Source organism: Gavia stellata, chromosome 21 (genome assembly GCF_030936135.1).
Source record: "Gavia stellata isolate bGavSte3 chromosome 21, bGavSte3.hap2, whole genome shotgun sequence".
In the NCBI taxonomy this organism is placed as follows: domain Eukaryota; kingdom Metazoa; phylum Chordata; class Aves; order Gaviiformes; family Gaviidae; genus Gavia; species Gavia stellata.
Window position 1 is genome coordinate 10,677,631 of NC_082614.1, and position 24,699 is coordinate 10,702,329.

At 38.1% G+C, this 24,699-nt stretch overlaps 1 protein-coding gene across 7 annotated transcripts in view; it reads left to right on the forward strand.

Moving 5' to 3' along the window:
- RIMBP2 (RIMS binding protein 2) overlaps window positions 1-21,692 on the forward strand; it is a 156,975-nt gene extending 135,283 nt beyond the window's left edge. For 2 of the 7 annotated variants that reach the window (XM_059827719.1, XM_059827721.1), the window contains 7 exons: window positions 3,269-3,386; window positions 9,592-9,776; window positions 12,052-12,220; window positions 15,788-15,891; window positions 17,720-17,791; window positions 18,973-19,107; window positions 19,698-19,724. In XM_059827719.1, coding sequence (XP_059683702.1) covers window positions 3,269-3,386; window positions 9,592-9,776; window positions 12,052-12,220; window positions 15,788-15,891; window positions 17,720-17,791; window positions 18,973-19,107; window positions 19,698-19,724 — 810 coding nt within the window. Of the gene's footprint in view, window positions 1-867; window positions 1,594-3,268; window positions 3,387-6,478; window positions 6,632-9,591; window positions 9,777-12,051; window positions 12,221-15,787; window positions 15,892-17,719; window positions 17,792-18,972; window positions 19,108-19,697; window positions 19,725-21,503 lie in introns of those variants that run through there. The other 5 variants (XM_059827715.1, XM_059827716.1, XM_059827717.1 and 2 more) reach the window with 5 other exon arrangements.
- The last annotated feature ends 3,007 nt before the right edge of the window (window positions 21,693-24,699 follow it).

The following is a 24,699-nucleotide window of genomic DNA, read 5'->3' on the forward strand; positions in this document are numbered from 1 at the left end:
CACCAACCTGTGTTTTGTGTAAATGTAATAGAAAAATTACAAAATGTATCTATCATGTTCAGAATGCTTATTTTATCCAGGCTGGCATAGTTTTTACCTACTTCTGGTATAAACAGAGACTTTTACTTACTTTGGCTAATAGGCTGATATTTAAATACGGGTTTTATCAACCAGGTACAAGACTGTAATGAGAGATTTGATGACACTGCAGGCCAAGTGACATCAGAGAGCAGCCTACTTCTCAGGGTTCTTTGTGTAGAAGCCAAGCTTTGAAAATGGTGCAGTTTTTTCACAATTTTACAAAGGAAACTAGCACTCCTTTAATGATGTCCGCAGAATAGCTCTCCTCTGGCAGGAGATTTAGGAGTATTTGCTACTCATATAGGATGCTTTAACAGATGCAAAGCAAGAAAGCTTTCTAGAACAGAATTTTCATTCTCAGCTATGGCTTCTGGTTACAAAGAAAAATTAAATAGCAATTTGGTATGGGGAAAGGAACATACTAAGCATTAGTGCTGTGTTTTAATGCCATTCTCATTCACCATGCTGGAACCTGTACGCAGCTTTTATTGCTTTGTTTTAAATGCATGGGTTTATTCTTGTTAAGAGCATCACTCAGTTGTTTGTACTGACCTCTCATGTTGTATCTGACACCGAGCAACTTCTTAATCATGTCCTTATTTTTCACAGATTCTCATTCAAAGCATGACATCCTTTTCACTAAATAAGCTGCATGTCTTATGTTTGCCATTGCTCTAAAACTAATTCTGTCTTTATTTTTCTTTTCTTCTCCCTTTTCCCTCCCATTTTATTTTTGTCACACACTATTTGTTCCCTCTCTGGTTTTTAACATTACATTATCTTAAGGAGTGCAATAAGAATAAGACCACTGAAGCCACTTTTTTGGAACAGCCTGAGTTTTCACAGCAGATACATCACAGTAAAAAGCTTTTCAGTATTCCAGAAGTAGCTGAAGAGGATGGTGAATACTCTGAACTGCTATACAAGCAGGGTTTAGGTATGCCCTATAAAAAGAATCCCACTATAGCTAGAGACTCTAGACCACCTAGGCCCTACAATCAAGACCAGCAGCACAACTTCTGGTATCCAGCCAAGCACAGAATTTCAGGCATGGAGGATTTTGCTGCAGACGACAAAGGATGTAAATATAGCCGATCCTTATCGAGAAGCCCAGACAGTGGACTAGACTGTGGAAGTGAAGAAGAAGAATCTCGTTTTAATTTCAGATATACTTGTGATTCAGTTTCTGTTGCATCTAGCTGTTGTGCAGAGACTGCTAACTGCTCCTGCAGGAAAAGCATGAGGCCATTGCTTGCTCGCAGGAAAACTTTAACCAGACAAACCAGCATCGAAGAAGATTTTGGTGACCTGGGTCCATCCTTTGTAGAGCCCAGGAGTGAACAGGTCAAGCCCAGTTATGAGAAAAAGTATGAGACTCAGAAATGTAATAGAACAGATAATTTGTCTAATGAAGATTTTCAGGGAGGCTGGAAGACCGACTTAAAAATGGCTGACTCTAGGGCAGCTGGTCTACTTGCAAAGCCATCCCACAGAGATGCAGAAGACTCTCTGGTGTGTGAAATAAATCTTCCTTCTAACATCTGCTTGCCAAATCAGTCTATTTTCTTTCTTTTGTTCTTCTTTTTTTTTTAATTAATTTTTAGAGTCCATCCTTTGGACTTATCTGCTACATTTTTCCCTTTTGTTTTTCCTCCCCATTCATTTTTGTTTATTATTCTGCATTTTCCTTTACAGTCCTCTTTTGTGTCATGCTGAAATCAGTTTAATTTGCTTTACAATGATTTTCCCACAGAACAAATTACAATAATGGCTGCTTTTATTAAAGGACAACTGAATCTAAATTTTAATTAAGGGTTAGCTGAACTATAATTTTTCAAAAATATAGTTTTTCTTTATTTTGCGCATCTAAATGTTGCTTTAAAAAAAAGCTGCATTTTAACTGCAAAAATATTTCATCAGTAATTATTTTTTTCTTAAAATGTCAAGGAATTCGTTTCATCATGTTGTTTTTATTCACCTCATTCCCAGAAATTTCAGGATATGGTCTTTATCATGAAACATCTCTGGACAAGAATCAAGATTCTCCCCCACTGTGACAGTGACCCAGATTTATGGAGTCACAGGTTTCATCATATTTCCATTTTCTACCTTGTCTCTGCACTGTCAATACTTTGCCTTCCTTTTTAGACCATCTCTTCTTGCCTTTGAAGTTGCAGACTGCATCTCTGCATGAGAATGCAGGCAAACAGCTTCTTCCAAAGGGAGAGGCCAGGGCCATTCCATATCTTTCCAGGATGTCTCTGCGTGATCTTGCCTATTTGCGTTTCTGTCCATTAATCTATAGCAGAGTCTCCACGCTTTGATAGATGCATCTGTGGGCTTTTCTGCTTCCTAAAGACCAAAGCAAGTTCTTTACCCTCTCAGTCTGCAACAGTCCAAAGTGGAAACCTCAAATCTAATGTGTTTCATGTAAGAGTAGAAATCAGCTGCCTGCTCTTCTAGCCTAGCAGTTTATACTGAAATGATCCTTAAAAATTTCTCCCATTAAAATTGGTGCCCAAGCTGTATTAATCTCAATGACTGCATGATAAACTCTGGAGAGCATTAAAATAGTACCATTTGGTTATTAAAATAGCAACATTTTCTGCAAGGGTAGTGAACAGAAAGAGACAGCTGTGATGTGAGATGAAGTGTGTCTACATTCCCTTCTACATGTTTCAGTGACCTTTAAAAGGCTTTAATAACCGAAGGCCATTATAGAAAAGCAGTGTGCTCAAAGACGGAAGGACATACACTTGTTCACATGCTGCAAACTGGACAAAGCTATATAGCTGAATACAAAAAAGGCTTGCCTTTTCAGTGCAGTCCAATCTCCACAGCTCTTATGACTGGTTGTACTACTCTTCAGGGATTATAACGCCATCTTAGCAGCAACAACAAAGGCAAAAGAATATTTCAAAAATTATTCTTTTCTTTTCTTTCTGTTCTGATGTGTGACTGCTGGTTACAAAACTCTGCCATAAATCAGGGAACCATTTTTTCTTTTGCAGGTTTGCCAGGCAACAGAATTTACTTTTCAGCTAACCTTTCAGTTAAAAACTAAGTTTAGTTGCCTTTAGAGCTTATGCTTCCAAATGTGATTGACCTGATTAATGTCCAACCATATAACCATAATGTTACCATGCATGTAACTTACAAACCTGTTTTTTCTGTTGTTGTTTTTTAGCTTTTAGGTAATCCATCATCTGCAGGACGGCCTGAAAGGGCGGAGCATGCAGGGCGAAGGTCCTCTCATGGCAGTGCAGTGCCACAAAGGTCTCGACCAATGTTGGTCCCTTCCATTGGTTAGTTGGACAGATTGGTGCATTTCTGTTCTTTGCAGCCTCAGAGTTGGGAAGGTGGTCCTTAAAAAAGAAACAACAGATGCTTGTCTTGAACCATGGTTACTCTTAGTTTAAACGGGATGAAATGGAACTAAAAACATCTCCATCTAAATATGAGTGTACTGGGGGTCTCACAGGGGGCTGAATCAGTAGTCATTGACATCACTGGGAGTCTTTTCATTGAATTTAGTGGGCGTTGGAGCTTTTCTAAGCTTGGTTAAGGTCAGGTACTGTAAAATCTTACCTAAGAAGAAATTACAATGCAGGCAGGCTGCTATATGATCAGTAAAATAAATGTACCCATTCAGCCATCCATTCAGCCATCCATCTTTCCATTCATCAACCATCATTTTGCATTCACTTTCCATTTTCTTGACTACTTTTTGGAATTTAGCAGGAAAAATGGAACCTGTTAAATGTAACATGTTAGTAGAACTTGCATATATTTACTAGATGTGATACTTCGTACAAAATCATCCCTATTCTGGTTTACTCATGACTTAAACTATATACGGGTGTATACCAGAAAATCCAAAAAGTAGTGCAGAAAAGATAATGGAATCAAGACACTATGGACAAATACATATCCGTTAAAACTTGCACTCTATACTGACAAGTAAGAAAAGTTCACACTGAAAATCAGAAAACATGCAAAACAAAAGCAGAAACAGTTCTGTGAGCTATTAGCAGAACTTTACTACATGAAGATGCAAAGGCGGTCCGGTTCCTGTCCCCAACCTGGACTTTAATTTGTGGATACTGTAGGCATCAGCAGGAGGAAAAGGAAGCAGTGTCGGGCAATTCTTTCCTGACATTTATGTGAATAAAAGATGTCACAAATGGGGATTATCAGAAAGAAAAAGACTGATCATTAAGGAATACTTTTATTTTTAAATATTAAATATTTTTCCCTTTTCATAGACTCACAGTAAAATGCCTGTACTGTAGATTAAAAGCAAAATCCCCCTAGTGGGCACAATTATTTTAATATCTAGTAGATAGGAGTTACTATTGTTGAAACCATAGATCAGAAAACACACACAGCTGTAATGCGTGAAACTTTCTTAGTGTCTTCAATATAGCATGGCTGTTTGGAGGCTGATTCTCATCCCACATCCTGGTGTAAACCAGGATAATCTTCACAGATGTCAATGAAATTACACTGGTATGAAAATGGTATGGGGGAGAATGAGCTCCAGGGAGGCTCTTGTGCTTCTATTGGCAAGCTATTGTTAGCTGAATCAAATAGCTTTCGGATGATGGTGTGAAGATTGTTAGATTTTCATGTCTTTTTTTCTTTCTCTCTGAAAGCAGCCTTTTTTTCTCAGGGGTATGTTTCTTGTTTATGTTTGGTCTGCTTAAAGCAAGTTTTGTATCTAAGTTCTTTATATTATCTGCTAAAACTTTTTTCACAAATAGCAAGAGAGTAGACAGGTTTGTTTGAATTAATCCTTTGGGTTTCTTTTTAGTTTTCATTTTAATTAAAAAGTAAGGAAGGTGATTAAATTTATCAGAGCTCATTTTCTGTCAACAAAGTTAGGACACAAAAACCGCAAAGTAATGACTTCACTGTTTAGTAGTTCAATAGCAACAGCTTAGGAATCAGATAAAGAAATTAATTTCTGATAGTCAATCAAACATTTAATTAAACAGAAAATAAAATCTCAGATTTTATTTCTTTCAGTGTAACTTAAAGAATGAATAAGTGTATTTTCTATTATGTACAATCCACAAATGCTCTTTAGGGAAGTTCAATTAGGAATAAATTACAGTGTTGTCTAATGCTGGTAAGCAAACTTCTGAGCATTATGTACAGTATCTAACAAAAAAAAATATTTGCTGTGAAGCTGTTGAAAGGCCTTATGTGGCTTAGAGTTCAAGAGTTCTAATTTCTGACTAAAAGACTAGTGATTAGAATTGCTGAAAGATATGTATGCATTATTACTAGCTTTCAGCCTCATACTGTAATAAATCACTCTGAGGATAAGTGAAGGAAATGGAAACACTTGATAAAACTCTGCACAAAAGTTGCTTCCTGTAAGCCTGCTGGAAAAAATCTAGAAGATATGAAGTGTATCAAGAGGTCAGATAAATAAAATGTGGTAAAAGTAGGGCATCCAAAAGCACATAGTAGAGCATTGTATAAACTTGAACCCACTGTTCAGAACTCCCACTGACAGGGGAAGTTTCCCATGAATAAGGGCTGCAAGTATGGTTTTTGAAGAGGGAGATGTTATAGTTGTGTCATTATAATCTGTAGTCGCACAAAACGAAAAGCAGAGTAAAATAAAAGGAAAGAAGAAGGTAAATATGATTAAGCCAAAGTTTAGACTGCTTAAATACGTGAAACTGTTGTTGGCCTCAGCATATAGCTCAAAAACGTGGATTCCAAATTTCTTGGCAGAACCTTATTCCTTTACATGTATGCATGGAGTTTTTACCGAGTTATTCAGCTAAAGGGTCACTTTAGCGTTGGAAAGTTCTTAAGGCAGCTCTAGGAGGTTAAGTTAGTGGGAAAGACCTTCAAAATTGTAATGTTCTTAGGATTCCAATGATAAAACCTTTCTCCAAAATGTTCCAGAATTTAAATTCTTTGATGTGTTTTCTCCATTAATCTATAAATACTTTGGATTAGTATCTTCTTGCAGGTAGGATTTAAGTAAATTAATTAATTTTTGTTTTTAGGTTGATACTTTAGAAGGTGAAACACAGTTTACAGTGCTCTTGACCTTGCAGATCTGGCAGGTAGGATTGTTTAAACCTCATAATAAAAGATGATTCCTGACCAAAGATCTAACAAACAATATTTACGCTGTACGAATTTTAAAAAGCACAAAATTCAGATGCTTTAAAAAAAGGAGATACATATTTCTGTGATTCCCCTGCTGAAGAAGGATTTCTAGAGGCTGAGACATCTGGCAAAGCTTATACAGTGTTTAGCCTTCCTACTATATGTAAGTCAGAAAAAAAGGTAGGCAAAGCCTGCCTGCAGGAGCCTCCGCAAAGGCAACTATACAATATGTTTTAATAGATCATTCCCTTTTTCTCCATAGAAATTACAATGGACAGTAACAGTGAAGGCGGTCGGTCTCGGTCAGGTAGTGAGGGAAATATTTCACCTGTAAAAGAAGAAGCTTATTATCGCAGCATTGGTGGACACAAGAAATGGCCTCAGCAGCGTACCATGGCCTCTGAATATAGATACGGTATGCCGAACATTATTCATCCTTTATGACAGACACATTTTAGAGCTGCGTGTTAACAAGTGCGGTTTCTGTATGACAACATTGCATGCAATGCAGAATGCCAGGGGAACTAGCTCTTAAGTCCTGTCTGCTCTCAGGTAAGTTTCTCCAGCTCAGCTGTAAGGGACAAACAGCCCTTAGTCCTCTGTCCTGAAACTGCTGTACAGCCACCTTTCCATACTCGACTGAGTCCGAGCACACTGCATTGCATGAACCTCTGTGAAGCTATGCTGCTACTAATGCCAGTCAGTATTTACTGTATACACCTGAACAACCATTCATCAAAATGACCACAGTTCCACTCAATTCATATAGACTGGACAGGGACAAACAGTAGCTGGTATATCACAACCCAATGTCCTATAATAGGAAGCAGTTACCAAACATTATTCTGATTTACAGCTTGGGCTAAATGAAGATTTGGGTCTTTTCAATGGCCACACAGGACTTTGGCTGTGTCAGTTGAAGACAAAAATTATTTTTAATTTTAGGAATAATTTCATCATAATGACAAACTTGTATTACATGAATAAGGCAGTTATACCCACTACTGATAGTATTTGTTGCTTCATCAACATAGAAATCATTACATGATCAACAGCTCAGTTTTCATAGTTCATAACACAGTGAATTGAAGTGTTTAATATAACCCAGAAAAGCAGCCCAGGCCATATATAGAGCTAAGAATAACATGTTAGGGTTTTGTTGATATCTGAAATGAAACAAAAGGAGCCCTGAAAGTTTAGGTAAATCATAATTTAATGTTGGGTTTCAAAGCAAACATATCTGACTGACTTACAACCAGACCATCAGCTTGTGTATATCGGTGTATGTCTCACAAATTCAATGCAACTGTGGTTGCAACTATGCATCTGCTGGGAATCTGGCTGGCCGCATCCAAAGATGAAGACTTTACACACACATTTATGTGTGTGTGTATATGTATGACATATGTATATACCTCTTGAAAGGATAAGATAAGTGGCTAATGAGCTAATCAAGAGATTATTTGCTTTCTGGTTCACTGAAGCAAACATGACTATTCTGAGTCAGATTGTTACAGACCAGTGCTTTTAAGAGATAGATTTGGCTATAATTCATGTTTGCACGTAACCCCCATCGACTGCAGTTGGAGTTGGATGCAAAAATGGATATTTTTAATTTAAAAAAAGAAACAAAACACCCCTTAACCCACCTGTTTTACATTGCCTGGTGGGCCTGAGTATGAACCACAGAATGATTGCAACCTGACTGTGGGAGGAGAACAGAACAGAGAAGGATCCCATCCTTTGTGTCCCATTGCTTTCTGTCCCACATGTGCCTTTCTCCCACACCTCCTTTCTGTGCTTTGTGCCTGCCTAAAGCTTCTTGGCTGGAATTTTTCCCTGCCCTTTTGCTGTTCTGCATTTGTCCCTATTCACATTCTTTCTTATGCTCTGGACCCAAGAGTTAGTAATTGTTCCCTTAAAGCTGTGACCCTCTGAAAAAATTTTTTGGTAGTTTAAAAATACCAAATGTTGAATAAAATGCATCTGATGTTGAGGCAAGAAGAGGAATTTTATTTCAAGTGTTCCATACTGAATGTTCAAACTATTACCAAAAATGGGAGTCTTTTAATTTGTAAGAGGTGATGACAGTAAAAAATAATCAATATGAAAATTGTTTAGAAAAATTTTGGTATCGCTGAACTACATTTTCATTGTAATTCATAACATCACTTTCTCAATTTATTCATTGTGAAGGATCTTGTAAACTGGATGATAAGTATTGATTCAGCAAAGAACAAAAGTATGTGACTCCCACTGAAGTTAGCGGGACTTGCACGATAAGCCAAGTTTTTCAGAAGTAGCGTGTGACTTTGAGGGCTTTTTTTTTTTTGGTATTTCAACTTCATATGTTTTGAAAGAGCCTATTTTTTGGGAAAGTGCTGCCACATGCTCTTTCAAAACAAAATTAAAAGCCTTTGAAACACGTCAATCAAAACACTCATTGTTAGCCATTTTGGCCTAATTTTCTAATTCAGTTTTACTGAAGTCCATCCTTAAGTATGTTGTTGAATCATGGACAAAGCGCATTCTCCAAGTCATTTGAGAAGTCTGAAAGATGTATGAGACAAAACGTCAGTTCTCATTTTTTATGTCCTAATTGATTTGGTACCCTGTGGTGGACAGAGTTCAGTGCAGTGTCAAGTGTTGTGATATTCATGGATGATCTTTCCTAATGAGCTTATGGTTAAATGCAGTCATAGCTAACCATTCCTCCTGGACTTTAACACATCTTGTTAGTGTTTGGGTTGGTTTGGGGCACTGCTGGCTATGTTAACTATTGGCTGTGTTTAAACAAAATCATAGGCGGTGTAGTTCCAACCCTGGCATAACTAACAGTACTGAAATATATTTCTTCTTGCCTGTCTGGAGAGAAGAGGTTATAACCATGTTTTAAACCCAGTACCTAAAACATGGTATGTCAACACAGCTGGGATGTGCTTTCTTGTGTCCATGAAGAGCAGAAGCAGCTGTGCTGGAAAACAGGTGGATCCAAGGCATGGTTATTTTTGCAGTGATGATAAAGCCTATCAGTCTCATCATTAAGTCACTCTTAACATGCTTCATTAATTTATGGCAAACTCTAGTAAACCTAACAAAAATTGCTTTCTTACCTGAGCTGTATTCACATGTGTAAATGTCAGTGTGGTGTTGGGGATCAACACCACGTTCAGTGCATGCAGATTGTATATGCTTTTTAAAAAAAAAACAACGTGCTAATTACAAAAAAACCCACCAAGCTTAGTAGAGTATGCATTAAGTTATTGGGTGTTTTTCACTGAAATGCCAAACAGTTTTCAAATATTAACTGGAATAGTTGAAAGATTAAGCCGACTTGTATTACTGAATTGTTCTTTTCTGAATTTACTTTCATAGATGGCTATGGTGGTCATGACCATCTTTCTCCAGATATTTATGAAGAATCAGAAACAGATCCTGGCACAGAGGATATTTCTACTCGAATATTTGTTGCACTCTTTGACTACGATCCACTGACAATGTCCCCAAATCCTGATGCTGCAGAAGAAGAGCTGCCATTTAAAGAAGGACAGATCATTAAGGTGGGATCTACAAACAAAGGAAACAAAGGACACCCTGTTTTACAAACAGGATCTCCTTTGTTCCCCGTGGAGAAAGCAACATGTGTGACTAGAGTCCAAGGCTTTTTTCCTCCAGAGGTTCAGGCTCTAAATCTCACTGGATCTGGATCCTAATATCTAGTGCTAATGGCTTAAAAATAATTAGGGAACGGACAAAAATCTCGAAGTTGCTATAGCTAGTTAGGGCCAGACGCAGTTAGAGATTTAGGTGCTCAGACCAAAATTGTGACTCTGAAGCCCCCAATGGCCATTGCCACAAACCCTGCAGGAAAAACAGCTTCAGAGAGGATGTCTTTCCTGCAAAGTACCACAGAAGTGCTTAGTGTTGTACCTTCATACATACCAGAGCTGCTGTATTTTTTTTAAATTCTGAACACTCCAAGCTAGTATACACTTAAGATTAATTAAGTGTATAGGTCAAAAAATTAGGTATTTCTCTTCCAGAGTCATCCTCTTCTGCAACTGGGAAAACCACTCCCTTTTCTTACTGTTTGGTATAAAATACACAAGCTGCCTTTAAACAGGGCGCAGAAGACAAATCAGCCCCGTTCCAGGTGATGGGGACAGTGTTAGCCTCTATCAATGTTTTTAGCCAGCCCTCTGTCCTAGCTTGCCTCATCTTATGATTGTTCAGTTTGCTGATCTGATTTTATAGAGCTAGCAGATTTTTCTGTTGAATCAGCGAATGTGAGCATCTCCTCCTGCAGCCTTGTATCTTATCGTTCTGGTGCAAAATGGGCAGAAGGGAGAGAGGCAGAAGGAACAGCTGCTGGTAGTCCAAGGGTAATAATTGAGATTTTGGTGTGATCTGAAACAGAACCTAGAAAATGTAGGCTCATTTGTTACACTACCCGTTTCAAAGATAAAATGGTAACTTAAGCTATTAAAATACTGACTGACTTCCACTGTGTTGGATTGGCTCCTAACACAAATGTCCGTATCCTAAAACAATTTTTTTAATGTTAAATACTTTATTAGCTATTTTGCTTACCTCCTTACATGGTAGAAGATTTATGCCAAAAATATGGAACTTGTTTAAAAGCTTATTTTTCTTTACAAGAATGTTCATTTCACTCAGGTATTTTAATTATTTCTTCACAAATATGTACATGTTTGGCACTGAAAATTCTACAGAGATGCCTCATCAGATATTTATTCTCAGTGATGTTTATTTTATATTTGGGACCATGGTGATTACTATGTGATCTGCTGCTTTGAATTTCTCATCAAATTGTTGTGAAGATGGATTCGTTTGCATTTTCAAAATACTTTTCCTACATTACCTAAGCAGTGGGATGGTGGAGGGTCAGTTCCACCACGAGCTCTATGAAGTCTGTGCTGTACATGTGTTACAGTCACATATGCTGTACTATGTGAAGTAGTAGTGGTGCCAGGTAAGTCACGGATATGGAATGATTAAAACTGAAAAATGTTCCTGCTCTAGCAAGTTGAGGCTATTCAAAGGACATTTTAAATGAACTCTGATTTGAACTGAAGGGATCAGTTTGGGGGTTTTGTTTGTTTTTAAAGAAAAGAAAAAACAATCGATTGAGGTAAACAAGGAACAATCTAAACTCAGTCATCAGTTTGGCCTTAAGAACATCACTTTTGTTTAGCACAGTCCTCGATCTAGGCCTTTGTATCATTAGTAGCCTTTATGAATTGACTACATTTTTAGAATTTAAGAGAAATTTTGGATTTACCTGTTCTCTTTGATGAAAATTTGTGCTATTTTTATACCTTAATTAATGTTTTCTAGAAAGAGAGTAGCAGAGCTTAAGTAAGTGCATATATCAAGTATATTAAGTATTAGATAGGCATTTTTGATCATATACAAGTTGTTCTATTCAAAGTAACAACACTTGGCACAGTTTTGCAAATGCTCCATTTTGGATATAGTTCGTATGGCACCAAAAATGGTGCCATGTGAATAATTCCATAAACATGAGTGTACACTATTAAGTATACTTTTGGCTCAGCACAGGGAGAAACTAATGGCTTTTAATGGCGTCTTTCACTTTTTGTGCATTTCACTGCTAACAAAAAAAGTCAAAATTCTGTTTATGTATCTGAAGTCATGATTCAAATTAACAATTCCAGTTTTGTAACGTAAGTCAGAGTAGTCAAAAACTAATATAATTCCACATCCAAACTGTAGTCATCTGTCTATGCTTTAGTAACCATTCCTAAACACTAAAACCTTTACTGACTGATGTTATCGCTCTTGGAATAACAGGTTTATGGGGACAAAGATGCTGATGGATTCTATCGAGGAGAAACCTGTACAAGAATTGGCCTTATCCCATGTAATATGGTCTCTGAGATCCAAGCAGATGATGAAGAGATGATGGATCAACTTCTAAAACAAGGCTTTCTTCCTTTGAACACACCAGTTGAGAAAATCGGTAAGGAAAAATATATATGCTTCACTTCTCCTAACTTTTGGGGTGCTGTTAACTTGGCTGGATCTGCTTTGCCTTTTTTTTTATACTATATGCAGATGCATCTAAATTTTACAGCAATTTACTACACCATGGGATACATTCTGTGTCAGTATCTGGATGACTTTATTCAACTGATATTTAATCTTGGTCACATCTTTTCCTGCAAATGAGGACATGTATCTTCACCACTTCACTCATTACTTCCTTTTCTTATTTAAAAAAAAAATGGGTTTTGTCACCTGAAAGATTTCTAGACACAGAACATGATCCCTGTGCTTTGGAGTGTGCTGTGCTGAGGTGCTTTGTGATATGCTTGCTGCTGCAAAGCATAAAAAGAATCACTTCTTTGTTGTTATTTTTACTCTTCTACATTTTCCAACTTTACCAATAATTTAAAGGGATGGTGGCAAAGGGTTATGTGTAGTCTCATTTGGGATAGCACTACATATTATGAGATTCTATGAATATTGCAGTAACAAACCCTTTAAAAAGCAGAGTTTGGCCAAACAATTCTGTGCTATGAACAACTTGTGTTACATCATTGGTTCAATGTTGTACACAGATACACAATGCAAATATCTTAACTTAGAATTCTTTCTAAAAATAAATCTCGTACAACTATCTCAATATGTTTTAAAATTTTCAACATGATTCAGAGAGCATAAAGGGCTGGAATTGGTTCAGTCCTGTTTAAAAGTGAACTGTAAAAGTGGTTGCTAAAAAAACCAAAGAAATCTTCCACAATTGTTTTCTTAGATTGAATAAAACCTTAACATTTCCAAAATTGTACTAGTAAATGTGAGACAAATCATTTTTTGTTGTTTTTTTTAAGATATTGAGATATTTTAAAATTCTCCATTGTCCAAGAAATGGAAAGATGATTTAAGTCCTTAAATGCTTAATTGAGTTCTTAACTCAAATCTGTGTATTTATTCACTTATGCCACATAAGTACAACAAATACTCCCACCCATGTGCACTTGTAAACCCCACTGCCCATCTGCTCCTGTAGGTATAGCACATACACCTACACATACATTTATATGACAAAAACTTGGGATAGGCACACAGTGGGACCTACAGATGTGCCTGAATAGCTTGGCTGCCTACAGCATTATTCTGCACAAGTAGTCATTTTAGCGTGGGTCTACATCATTTGAAGTCTATTAGCATGAGATACCTAACCTGCTTTAGCTACATCTGTCAACACGACTGGGGGCCTGATGGGATCAAGAAGTGTCTAAATACAGTTCTACTTCTAGCAATGAGGTCACATGTGGGTACAGAAAATATCTTCCTGTACAGCTACAGTTGAAACTTATTGCTTTAAGCCCTGCTCAGTGCTCTCAGCTCTTGTCAAAGTCAGCAAGTTGTTGATAGAGAACACTTGTGAAAATTAAACCACTAGTTTACATAGCTCCCCATAATTTGAATATTTTGGCTGTCTAAGGGTCTTATTTTGCAAATATAATTGGATTTTTTTTTTGTTGTGCTCAACTGGCAGTGTCTCCTGAAATAGCTGAGAAACCGGAAAGACTTTATCTTGGAAAGAGGGAGAGGCAATTTGTCACAGAAATGTTGCCCTGCCTTACATTGGGATGTTTCTGAGCGAGCTGTTAGCAACCTACCCCCAGCAGTTCACCTTTAAATATTTTAGCACTTTAAAAGTATCATGTATTTTCTCTTTAATATGGAACTAAATTGTTAGCCATTTAAAAAACAACAAATGCTTTTAGTAATGGATTGGGAAAGAATAGTTAGTTTGGCTTAATTTTAAATGAAATACAAAATCTGAATAGCAGAGATCCACGTGCTCAGACCCGCGCTGTCACAGAGGCTGCCCACGTGGATTTTTAGCAGAAGCAGGCTCTAATTGCCGGTCTGTCTCGTATTGTTACTCATATTTTTAATGTCATATCAGACACTTTACATGCTGTGTTTATATGACTATATTTTTCTTAATCCTTTGCCCACATTAAATCCTTAAAAACAGAACTTTGAACAGCTTCATATCTTTTCTTCTTTTATTTGTATGCATTCCTTTCCTGAAGTCAACTGTGACCGTTTCAAAGAGAGCACACGCTCTGTACACCGCAGATCCAGAAAGTCTAAAAGAGGTCTGTGCTAAGAACCAATAATTTGATTCAAGCTGTAAACTAGCTGAAATGATTTGAGCTGTCTAGATTTATCTTTTTATGCATTTGAACTTTTGGAAACCGGAAGTTGGAAATACTGTCACATAGCAATTACGTATAGGGTCCCTTTTGGATTCTTTCCTTGGTCGTAGAGGGGCCCTTGACCCGGAACAGTGGGCAATGTCTTGCCCCAGAGACGTACTTCAGAGTGGAAAGTGCAACTCTGAGCCAACCATTTAGGTATGGGTTGATCCCGGCTGTGGGGAGTCAGGGGGATCGGGTCCCGCCTCTGCCACAGTCCATGCCTTCATTTTGGATCTCTCCTTGTGTTCTGTGTAAATCCCTTGCACTGGTAGCTGGGAAAATAACTCCAACCCACCCACTGCAAAAGTAAGTGATCTCCTCTGACTGAACGTTTCACAGTGTCAGCTGGTGGGTGACGTGACAGCTGTCAGTGCATGCTACACTCAGTATTTGCTCCTACATTAGCTGAACCTCTAACGTTCACCCTCCTGCTGGAACAGCCGTAGGGTGCCTCCTAACGCCAGGTTTCCTTTGTCACACTGCATAATGCTCATCAGACCTGCCCTCAATGCCTGTCTGTAAGTAGCACTAACAAGCATGTTTCTCTTGCTACAGCAATCATCCGCAAGAATCATGCTGATATCATACAAATTTAAAATGAAGCCCACTTTGGACTTCTCTGTAAATGTTTAAGAGCAATCAGTAAACATTTCATGTGGTTCCTGGAAGGTACAAATTTTACTCCTTTCCTTCTGTTCCCCACAAAGGAAACTTGTAAAATTGAACAGTACTTGAGAATGTGTTTTTGCAGTCAGAGTCTTGAAAATATTGCAAACCACTTGCATAATGGGCAGCCTTGTATGTCTTGGGACAGCTGAGAGTGTCCGTTTCTCCTTCCAGTCTCCCAGCAGGAAGTTGAAGAATAATGCCAGGCACAACATTCCTTGTGATTAGGAGGGGGGAAGGGAACAGACAGTAGATGTGGAAGTTTGAATAAAATGAAACAAACATGAATTTTGAATGTTTAGCTTTGTATGCCCTGGTAACCTCCGATTCTTGCAACCAAGAATGGCTGAAAATTTCAGAACGTTAGTTTTGTTGGTAAATACTGTTCAGAGGATTCAGTGGCTTAGAATAAAGAGGACAAGCCAACTGTCAAAAAATTATTTATGAACATACATGCTGTTTTGAAACCTTTATCTGTGTTAATGGCTTTGGTAATCTGTGACCTTTCATCACTATGCTAGAGAAATACCAACATTGTTTCTGCACTGTTGTGAAAATGATGTGGGGAAAAATTGCACCTTGTTTTTCTTTTCAAAATAACTTTGATAGCTTTCCTTCCCTTCCTCTCCTTGTGATCGGAACAGAAAGAAACAGACGGAGTGGCAGACAACATTCAGTGTCTACAAGAAGGATGGTGGCGCTGTATGATTATGATCCAAGAGAAAGTTCTCCTAATGTTGATGTAGAGGTATGGACGTAACTGTTTACTGTGTTTGTCATCTATAGAGACATAATTTAGTTAAAACATAGTTGGTATTAATGACCACTATTATACCTTTACAGTGGGTGTGCAAAAAAAAAATAATAGTTCAGAATTACAAACAGTGGTCAAGTGGTTTTGGGCAGATGTAGATAAGCTTATGACTTCTGTACAAGTAGATTTATGGTTCTTGTTCAAACAAAATCAAGGAATATCCTTTGTACAATTTATTTAATACAGCTCAATAGAGTGTATGGTCAGTTATGGATCTATGTTGTGCAATATATGTGTGTACATACGTATATAACGAAAGTCTATAAGGAAAAAAGCATGGAGTTATAAATAGCAGGGAATTACGATTTTTCCAGTTATTGTTTTCAAATTTCCTTTTATATTTCCACACAAGAACATGATGATTTTTGAGAAGCATCCTAGCTCATGCCGACAAGCTGATAGTGACGCACGCTTTCAAATCTGTAACTTACCTTACAGTTCCCCCCAAAACCAAACCTCCTTCTCAATCCAGACCAGAGCAATATAGCACAGCAGAACAGCATTCATAAGATATGGTATTTCTTTCTCTTAATTAATTGATGCATCTGAGCTCTTGTGAATATATGTCTTGTCTGTAATCCTTTTTTTTATAACAGTGTAAGGATGTCTTAAACAACAGCTGAGGATTAGCTAGTTCTTAATTTAAAAACCAGCTGACTGTTACCTAGATCTTCATTATGGGTTTATCTTCCATTTACACACATGCAGTCCCCCATCTCTCCATATTTGTCATCAGCAACAATGGAATCACTTTTTACATTGTCTTTGATGTTACATGGCAAGTCCCTCAATCGAGAGTTGATGCAATTTCAATTTATATATGCATTGTGGTAAGCATGTCAGGGTACACTCTCAAAGCTCTAAAAGGACTGCATACCTAGGAGCTTCCTCAGTTACCCCTCAAAATTTGGTTTTTTTTGATTGGTGAATTCTAGAACAATTTGGAATTTTTTAAAGAAGAAAGTGAATTTTAAAATATGTGGGACTTGATATATTAGAACTCAGCCAGAGTTGTCTTCTATTTCTCACAGAACCAAATCTGGTTCTAAATTACGGTGTTTCAATGTAGTTTGGGCAATAAATCAAATAAACTGTACTGATATACTGCAAACATTTTATTTGTTCTCTCTCTTTCCCATGGCCACAGGAAATTAAGTTAAAAAACCTATTTAAATTACATTGAAACCACAGACAATTAAAAAGAGCCCAGTACACTCTTTGCAGATCAGAGAGATGGAGATGCCCATTACGAAGCCTTTATGGAACAGAATCCCGTACAGCTCCACAGCTTTAGTTCAGGAACTGTGTGTTTCAGGAACAGCAGTCTCAGCTGTTCTGCCACCCGTCAGTCCTAGCACTCAGCTCAGCGCAGAGCATGGACCCGAACCATGTCCCTCCCCTCCGTCTTGTTCCCTCCTCACAGAAGGATTGGCTTTCAGGGACCTCTGAATCCCTGTAGTTGAAAGCTTCAAAGTTTGTTCAAGGCTTTGCGCAGATGAGTTCTGAGGATTTCCAAGGTCTGGTTGCACTCAGCTCGTGTGTCGCAGGGGGCGTCCCGTGGGTGTCTAGAACCCAGTGGGAGAGGTGCCAGATTTGGCAAGCAAAAAAAAAAAAATGTTTGCTCTTGAAGTTCAATTCAGTTTCACCAATTGTGTCTTAACGTAAAGGAGAGTGAAAAATATTAATGGATTTACTATTAATAAAGAACATGTTAACCTTTGCCTAACAGAACATGCACTGTCACCTGTTCCTTTGTCTGCAGGCTGAGCTGACATTCTGCACAGGGGACATTATCACTGTCTTTGGTGAAATTGATGAAGATGGATTTTACTATGTAAGCTGGCTTCTGTTTGGTCACTTCAAACTGCTACAGACTGTTAGCACAACCTTCACTAGCATGAGTTATTAAACGACAGCCTGGGGGGATTTCAGGTCATGATTCTAGCTCATTGTTTCGTGTGAAGAGCTGTGACCCTGTGATAACAAAAACAACCTAAACGGTGTGCCTGGAAGCACTGTCGAAGTGGGGTTCGCGTCACCACATTGCCCGTCTTGCACCTGGGAGAGTGAGGTCACAGAGAGCCCAGTTAGAGCTGGGGGCAAAGCCGGCCTCACAGCTCCCGCTGCTGCGTGGGCTGTAGCAGAACCTGACCTCCCTCAGCCCGAGGAGGTCGTACGGCACTGAAGAAGGGTCACTTTTGCCGCTTCAGCATGCATTTTTAGGGACTGTTGTTCAGGCAGCTCAGAGCTGCCTCTGGCATTTTAGAAGTAATATTTGCTTCCGTTTGCTGGAAAATTAGTATTTTGATCATACATATATCTATGTGATCAAGTGACTGACTTCTAATGGGTAAGGCATTTCATGTGCGAGAAAAACCTAGATACAGCCTGTCCCTAGGATAAAGGGTTATTTGATTAAAATAAATCAATAAACTAGTTCCATAGCCTTTAAAGCACTAGTTAACTGATCATACTACTGTCATTCCTTTAAGAGGAGGAAGTTTCATCATGGGAGACAATATTCCAGCATTGCATGCTCAGCTGAACTGTCTTCAAGCTGGTAGGAGCTGCCACTCTGCGCCCTGAGTTTGTGTTTTCCCTTTCCAGGGTGTATTGGCCATAGACAGCAGGCCCAGCTCGCTCTTGCAGATGCATTTTAGACGTGACCCCTGTTGAGACCCAAAGGAACAATTTGCTCGCCTCAGCAGTGCCTTCAGGGTGTGCAGCCCAGCCCCACACATACCTGTGGCCTCTAGACCCAAGTCTAGAAACTGGGAATTCAGTACCTGCTTCTCCATTGCGCATAAAGACCACAGGGGTTCATTTGCTCTCCATTCCCCACATCAGCTCTTGTGATCTTCAAAAGCCTGGAAGCTCTTAAGGGCCCAAGTGACCTTAGATGGAGATTTCCTCTTCCTCACTGGCCTCAAAATAGTCAAAAGTTTTGCCTTACTTTCTTAGGAACCTACATTTGCTTTAATTGAAACATTCACTGAAATTTTCATCATGTTGCAGGGTGAACTTAACGGACAAAAGGGGCTGGTTCCTTCCAACTTTCTTGAAGAAGTGCCTGACGATGTTGAAGTCTACCTATCTGATGCACCCTCGCGATATGTTCACGATACGCCGATGCGTACAAAAGCAAAAAGGGTAAGCAACCGAATAAGAAAAACTTAAATTTTTATTTTCCATTCCATTCTGTCTCATATATAATTTAGACATTACTTTTAACATTTTAAATCCATTTGCCCATTTAAAGTTAACTTTCAAATATGTAAAACATAAAGAAAAGCGACCTGACTTAGCCTTCCACTAGCTTGTTACATTTGTAAATGAAGAAACTAAATTTACCATTTGATTGCAGTCATTACAGTACCTTCAGCTATACTTTTGAGTTTAAACAGCTTTCCCCTGGTGAAAGTAGTTACTTCCTACTGCTTCTAAACTACTCTTACTACATGCAAATCTAGCTGAAAGCAAAAGTTCTTGTGGACAAAAGACGGGTACAAGCATTCCTTTAAATACAAACTGTCAGTGCAGCCGATTGAGTGTTCATCCTGTAGTCCTTATGACTCCCTGTTCCAACTGGCGTTAGTTAATTGCCCAGGGACTTCTCTTTTACGGAAGACTAATCGTGTTTAGAGTATCTCATTTTTGGTTTTGTTTCATCACTGCAATACTTTTATATATTATATATTTTATATATATTTTTATTTCTTTGCTCATCTGCTTGGAAACAGAAGAAGAGTGTTCATTTCACACCTTAATAAGGCAATGTAGCCTTCACGTAAGTGAGCAACTGAAGATACCAATAGAGATTTCAATTAAAGCTACCTGGCTATCTAATGCAAGTCTTGAAACTTAATTGTGGGGGAAAGAAAAAGAAATATGTCTCCAAAATCCTTGGCCACAGAAAAACAGGCTGTATGCTTTTACTATATCCAGTCGAGTCAATTTAGGTTTTTTAGGAGACAAATCCTTTAAAAAGGAATCCTTTGAAACAGGTCAATTGGACCTCACCTTATGAAGGTCAACGTTTGGAACATATTTCTTCACAAGCTAAATGTTTGTTTACATAGAAGGGAGCGTTTGATGTCTAAGTACCCTACAAACAAAAGCTGCATATTGCATTGTTAGCCAACCTGGGATGTAAAAATTCCAAGTTCCTGTAACAGGAAGAGAAAAGCACAACACCCCCAACCCTTAAAGAACATACAAATGAAATGTAAGCTGGTATGTACTGTGGTTTACACGGGTATAGTTTGTTCTGAAACTCATTACACTCAAATACAGCTACAAATTGTCTGCCTTAAAATGTGTTTTCCATGAAAGATTATACCCCAGTTTGCCTAAGACCAACTATTCCACAATTCTGAAAAAATCCCTTCATATGCTACAATCTACTTGGATTTTCCTAGAAAGTGCACATTTGAAATATTAGCAACTGTTTGGTTTACCAATGCAATAAAAGTCTCACTATGAAACATGCAGCTCACTGAATGAATGCATTAGACTAAATACATGGTATCTTCAGGTGTACGTTGGGGTGCTTTACCAAGTTGGGTTTTTTCATTAGAATTAGACCTTGATTTAAAATCAAAGTAGGCTTGAAGCCCCTTTGCTTAACGCACTGTTGCACAACAAGCCAGTACATTGCTGATGTTTTAACTTGAACTACACGATCACAGGGGTCCCTAAGGCATGGATTCTACTATGAAACATCATCTGAATTGGTAGTATCACATTTTGTCAGCTGGGCACTGTAGTTAGGATAGGCTGAGTATAAGTAGTTTTAGCATTTTCATTCAAGTGCTTTTGATGACTGAAAAAAAAAAATAGCTGTTTAAAATATTTAGGAATGCTGTCATCTAACTATCGTACAAGTATTCACCCTCATTCAGCAATCTCATAGCTGCAGCATACACATCAAGCAGTCAGGGTCTTTAAGCTTTCTTTGATTGCAATTAAGGTTCATTTTAGCTTTTTCTTTTTCCTTTTTTTTTTTAAGCCAGTGTGCCATCTTCTCAAGTATGTACATAAAGTTTGCTAGCCAATTTTAAAGAAAAGGCATTTAAAGGACATTAAAAAAAATAAGTGATCATGTAGCATTTTAAGTAATTTCTTCTGAAGAGAGTTTGGCTTATATAGATTGCTAATCTGTAGTAATTAACACATTTATTTTTCTTAAATCTATAGCTAAAAGTATCCCCCTTCATTTTTGTACTATGAGAGTACTGAAATGCAAAACCAAACCCAGTTTTGTGGCTTTTGTGGCCAGAACTATGGCAAAACAAGTGTACCCAACTCTTTCTTTAAGGAACTATAACCAAAACAGGGCTCTATTGGCGTGTTTTCTGTTGTCTATACTTTTTCTCAAAATTTATGTAGTTTCCATAAGACCATGCGGTATTTTAAGCCACAAAGAAGAAAGGAACCAGCCCTTTTGTTTAAGTGGGTAATGGGACAAGTGATGTTACCGACTTTCTTGATGATAATAGCTTTTAAGCTTTCAAACATTCAATAAATTATAACAATGTACCTAATAGGTTCCTCCTGAGAATACAGGTACATCACGGAGAGCACCATCCCCCACAGTTCATCTCCATTCTGGGTCACCTACGTCACCTATGGGTTCTGGTAGTCCCGGGAGAGGCAGGGATATGTCCTCGAAAAAGAAAAAGGGGCTCCTTTCCAAAGGCAAGAAACTGCTGAAAAAGCTTGGTGCAGTGAAATGATTCATGTACTCCTGGACAACTTGTAAAGCTTCCAGTCTGTGTTTTTTTTTTTTTTTCTTTTAAACGTCAAAACTAGGGCTTTCATGACTATGCAGTACAACTTTACCAAACCTTTGCATTTGTAACTCTGACATCAATAGAATCATGTGAATTGCTTACTCAAAACAGCAAGAAAAAAGGAAGTGGATTTGTTGTTGCAAATATTTTTTTCTTAAAAAAAAAAAAAAAATTGTGGGATTAAGACCAGAAGAACATGGTTTTATTTGAAGTCAACTCAACACCTGCAACTCCATTGGATAAATCTCAGCCTTTACTCTCCTTTAACCATGAGTGGGGGGAAGAAAACTCTATTCATTATTGATTCCTGGTTCAGAGAGATCACCCCACTGTAGCTAATCTTTATCACAAACAAAAATGGTCTTGAAACTCCTAGTTTAATCAGCCTTGATGTTTTGCCTTATTAATGCACAACGATTTGTACTGTCTAATAAATATACAGCGTATACTTTGTATGTACTGTGTATTCAACTGTCTTCATCTTCCCCAAAACATGGTAATTTAAGATCAAGTACTATGTTACCGACTCCATTCAATGTCTGATGTAACTCCTGGGAGTTCGAAAGTGCTGTGCAAAATGCTTTCTTTTTGGTTTTTGCCTTTTTTTTTTTTCTCTAAACCAAAATCCTTGTATTGATTTCTTTTTGTCAACATTTTCACTACACTGAAATCAGATACAGCGTAGGTTATTGAGAGACTCACCCAGTGTCACCCATACAACTTCCAGTTTCGGAGTTCCTCGTTCACTGTTCTAAATTACCAGGAAAAAAACAAAAACAAAAAAATCCACAACAAAAAACCTTTACTCCCCAACTTTTTTTCCTGTGGACATACAGTCCTAAGTTAAAAGGCATTCTCATACTGCTGATGTCAGATTCAAGATAAAGTGCATGTCTAAAGTAAAAAGTGAACAACTGTGTTACATACACAAACCGTAGCCAGTCAAAAGGCTGCAAGAGGTGATAATCAAAGATTAATTGCAATATTGGCATCTCAAGAAAAACAAATCTTACACATTGATGGCAGTCATTGGCTGTTACTGTTTTGTAATTCTTGTCCATTTGTAAATTGTTTTTACTGTTTATACATACTTTTCAGACTGCCTTTCTTTTTGTAATTTATGGAAGGTTTATAAATGAATGATCAAAGCTTCCCCATTGTGTCTTCAGATAATAATGTAAATTACTGTAAGATACTGTGTGCTAGATTGTAACATTTAATTAAAGAAAATAACTGGCCTAAATTTGTGGTAAAGTACTGTGTGGGTGTGTGCATGTGTACCACTGTTGTGTATTATATTTTATATAAATAAATCATTTGATATTTTGTAGAGTGCAGTATGTTTCATGAATCTACTGTATCAGCTGCTTGATTATGGTGTTAGCCTTCCCTCCCTTTCTAAAGGGTCCGACAGGAATGGGAAAACGCACGCCCAGGGAGCGACTGTTAAGCATGCAGCAATGGTGCAAGCTACATGTTCAAACGCTGCACCCACGCAGAGAAGGAACAGCCCAGCCCGCAGTGACCATTTCCTACCTTTCCAGAGCTGACTAAGGAAGCAGCTGCACTGGCTCCTCTTCTGTTGACCTCAAATGATAGAAACCAGATCAGAATGAACACCCCCAACAGGTACAAATAAGTGACACATAACTAGGAAGAAATACAAAATACTACATAGTGAATAGGGAAAGCTACCACTGTATGACATCAGAAAGACCAAAATACTTGCCAAAAATACCCCTATGCCTCTCTTCATTACGAATGTCACATGGAAGAAGTCGGCATGCTTCTCCCAGCCTAGGAAAGACAAAAACCTGACCTCATTTTTCAGAGCTGTTGACAGCTGAAGTTTACTTTAGAATAAAGGCTCATCGAAATGCAAGACTCCAGGAGCTTTCCAGAGGTAAAGAATGGTTAGACAGTTAAGCTAGCACGTGTCACATAGTATGCCCAAAGCCCGGTCTTGAAGTATGTATGCAAGTACATCTAACAGGATCAAACGAGCAAGGATCACAGCAACAACTTTATTTAAATCTCACAAAGAAAAGGAACAAGGATCACAACAAATTGATTAAAAAAAACCAGCACTAATCCAAATTCTTCCATATGCACTAGTTTGACTCTGTGCCTGGTAATGCAGAAATCTGAAATCAACTTCCATCAACACAACTGCTGTTGGCTTTATAAATTAAGCTACTCCTGCTGAATAGTTACCAATTAAAGTCTGAGAAGTATGATACAAACGAAGGCCTAAGCACTTCCCATTACTTGGAACTGCACAACCCAAACACCCCATAAATAGTAAAACTATCTACTTTTTTGCACATCAGTGCACTAATATTCTTTGATGGAAATTATTTCTCTCATTTAACAAGCATACAGTTAAACAATGTCAACCAAGAAATTTAGTTCATTCCAATTTGCAGTTGTCTAAACCAACGATTTACACACACTATGTAGTAACTATGTAGTTACAAAACCAAGAAAAAGCATGTCAATAGGCTACTCCACTGTCAATCATGCAGCCTCGGTAACAGCATTCAAGCTTAGTCAAACCCATTGCTCTTTGTGACGAGAATGCTGTCGCCTTAGATATTAAAGGCGCTCCTTTAGCTGTCATAAGATACAGAAATAATTCTGCCTCTGACACTCATTCCTGAAACTTTGGTGTGCAGAGAACTTCCTCCTCAGCTATGCCAGTCTGAAGAAGTCCCGCTTCACTTCCTGCTACTCCCAGGGAGCCACAAGTGAGGACAAGACAGTTTCTAGTTGGTCTGCAAAGCACTTACAAGGGCAAGTATCAAAAACCCTGCCACAAGTTTTCCAGCACTATGCAACCTTGAAACGAAGCCTTGATAACCAAGAATGGCCGATAGCCTCTTTTTAAGATACAAAATAGTTTACGAGACAAAATTTTGCCCTCATTTTAATAGCCAAGAAAAACAAGGAA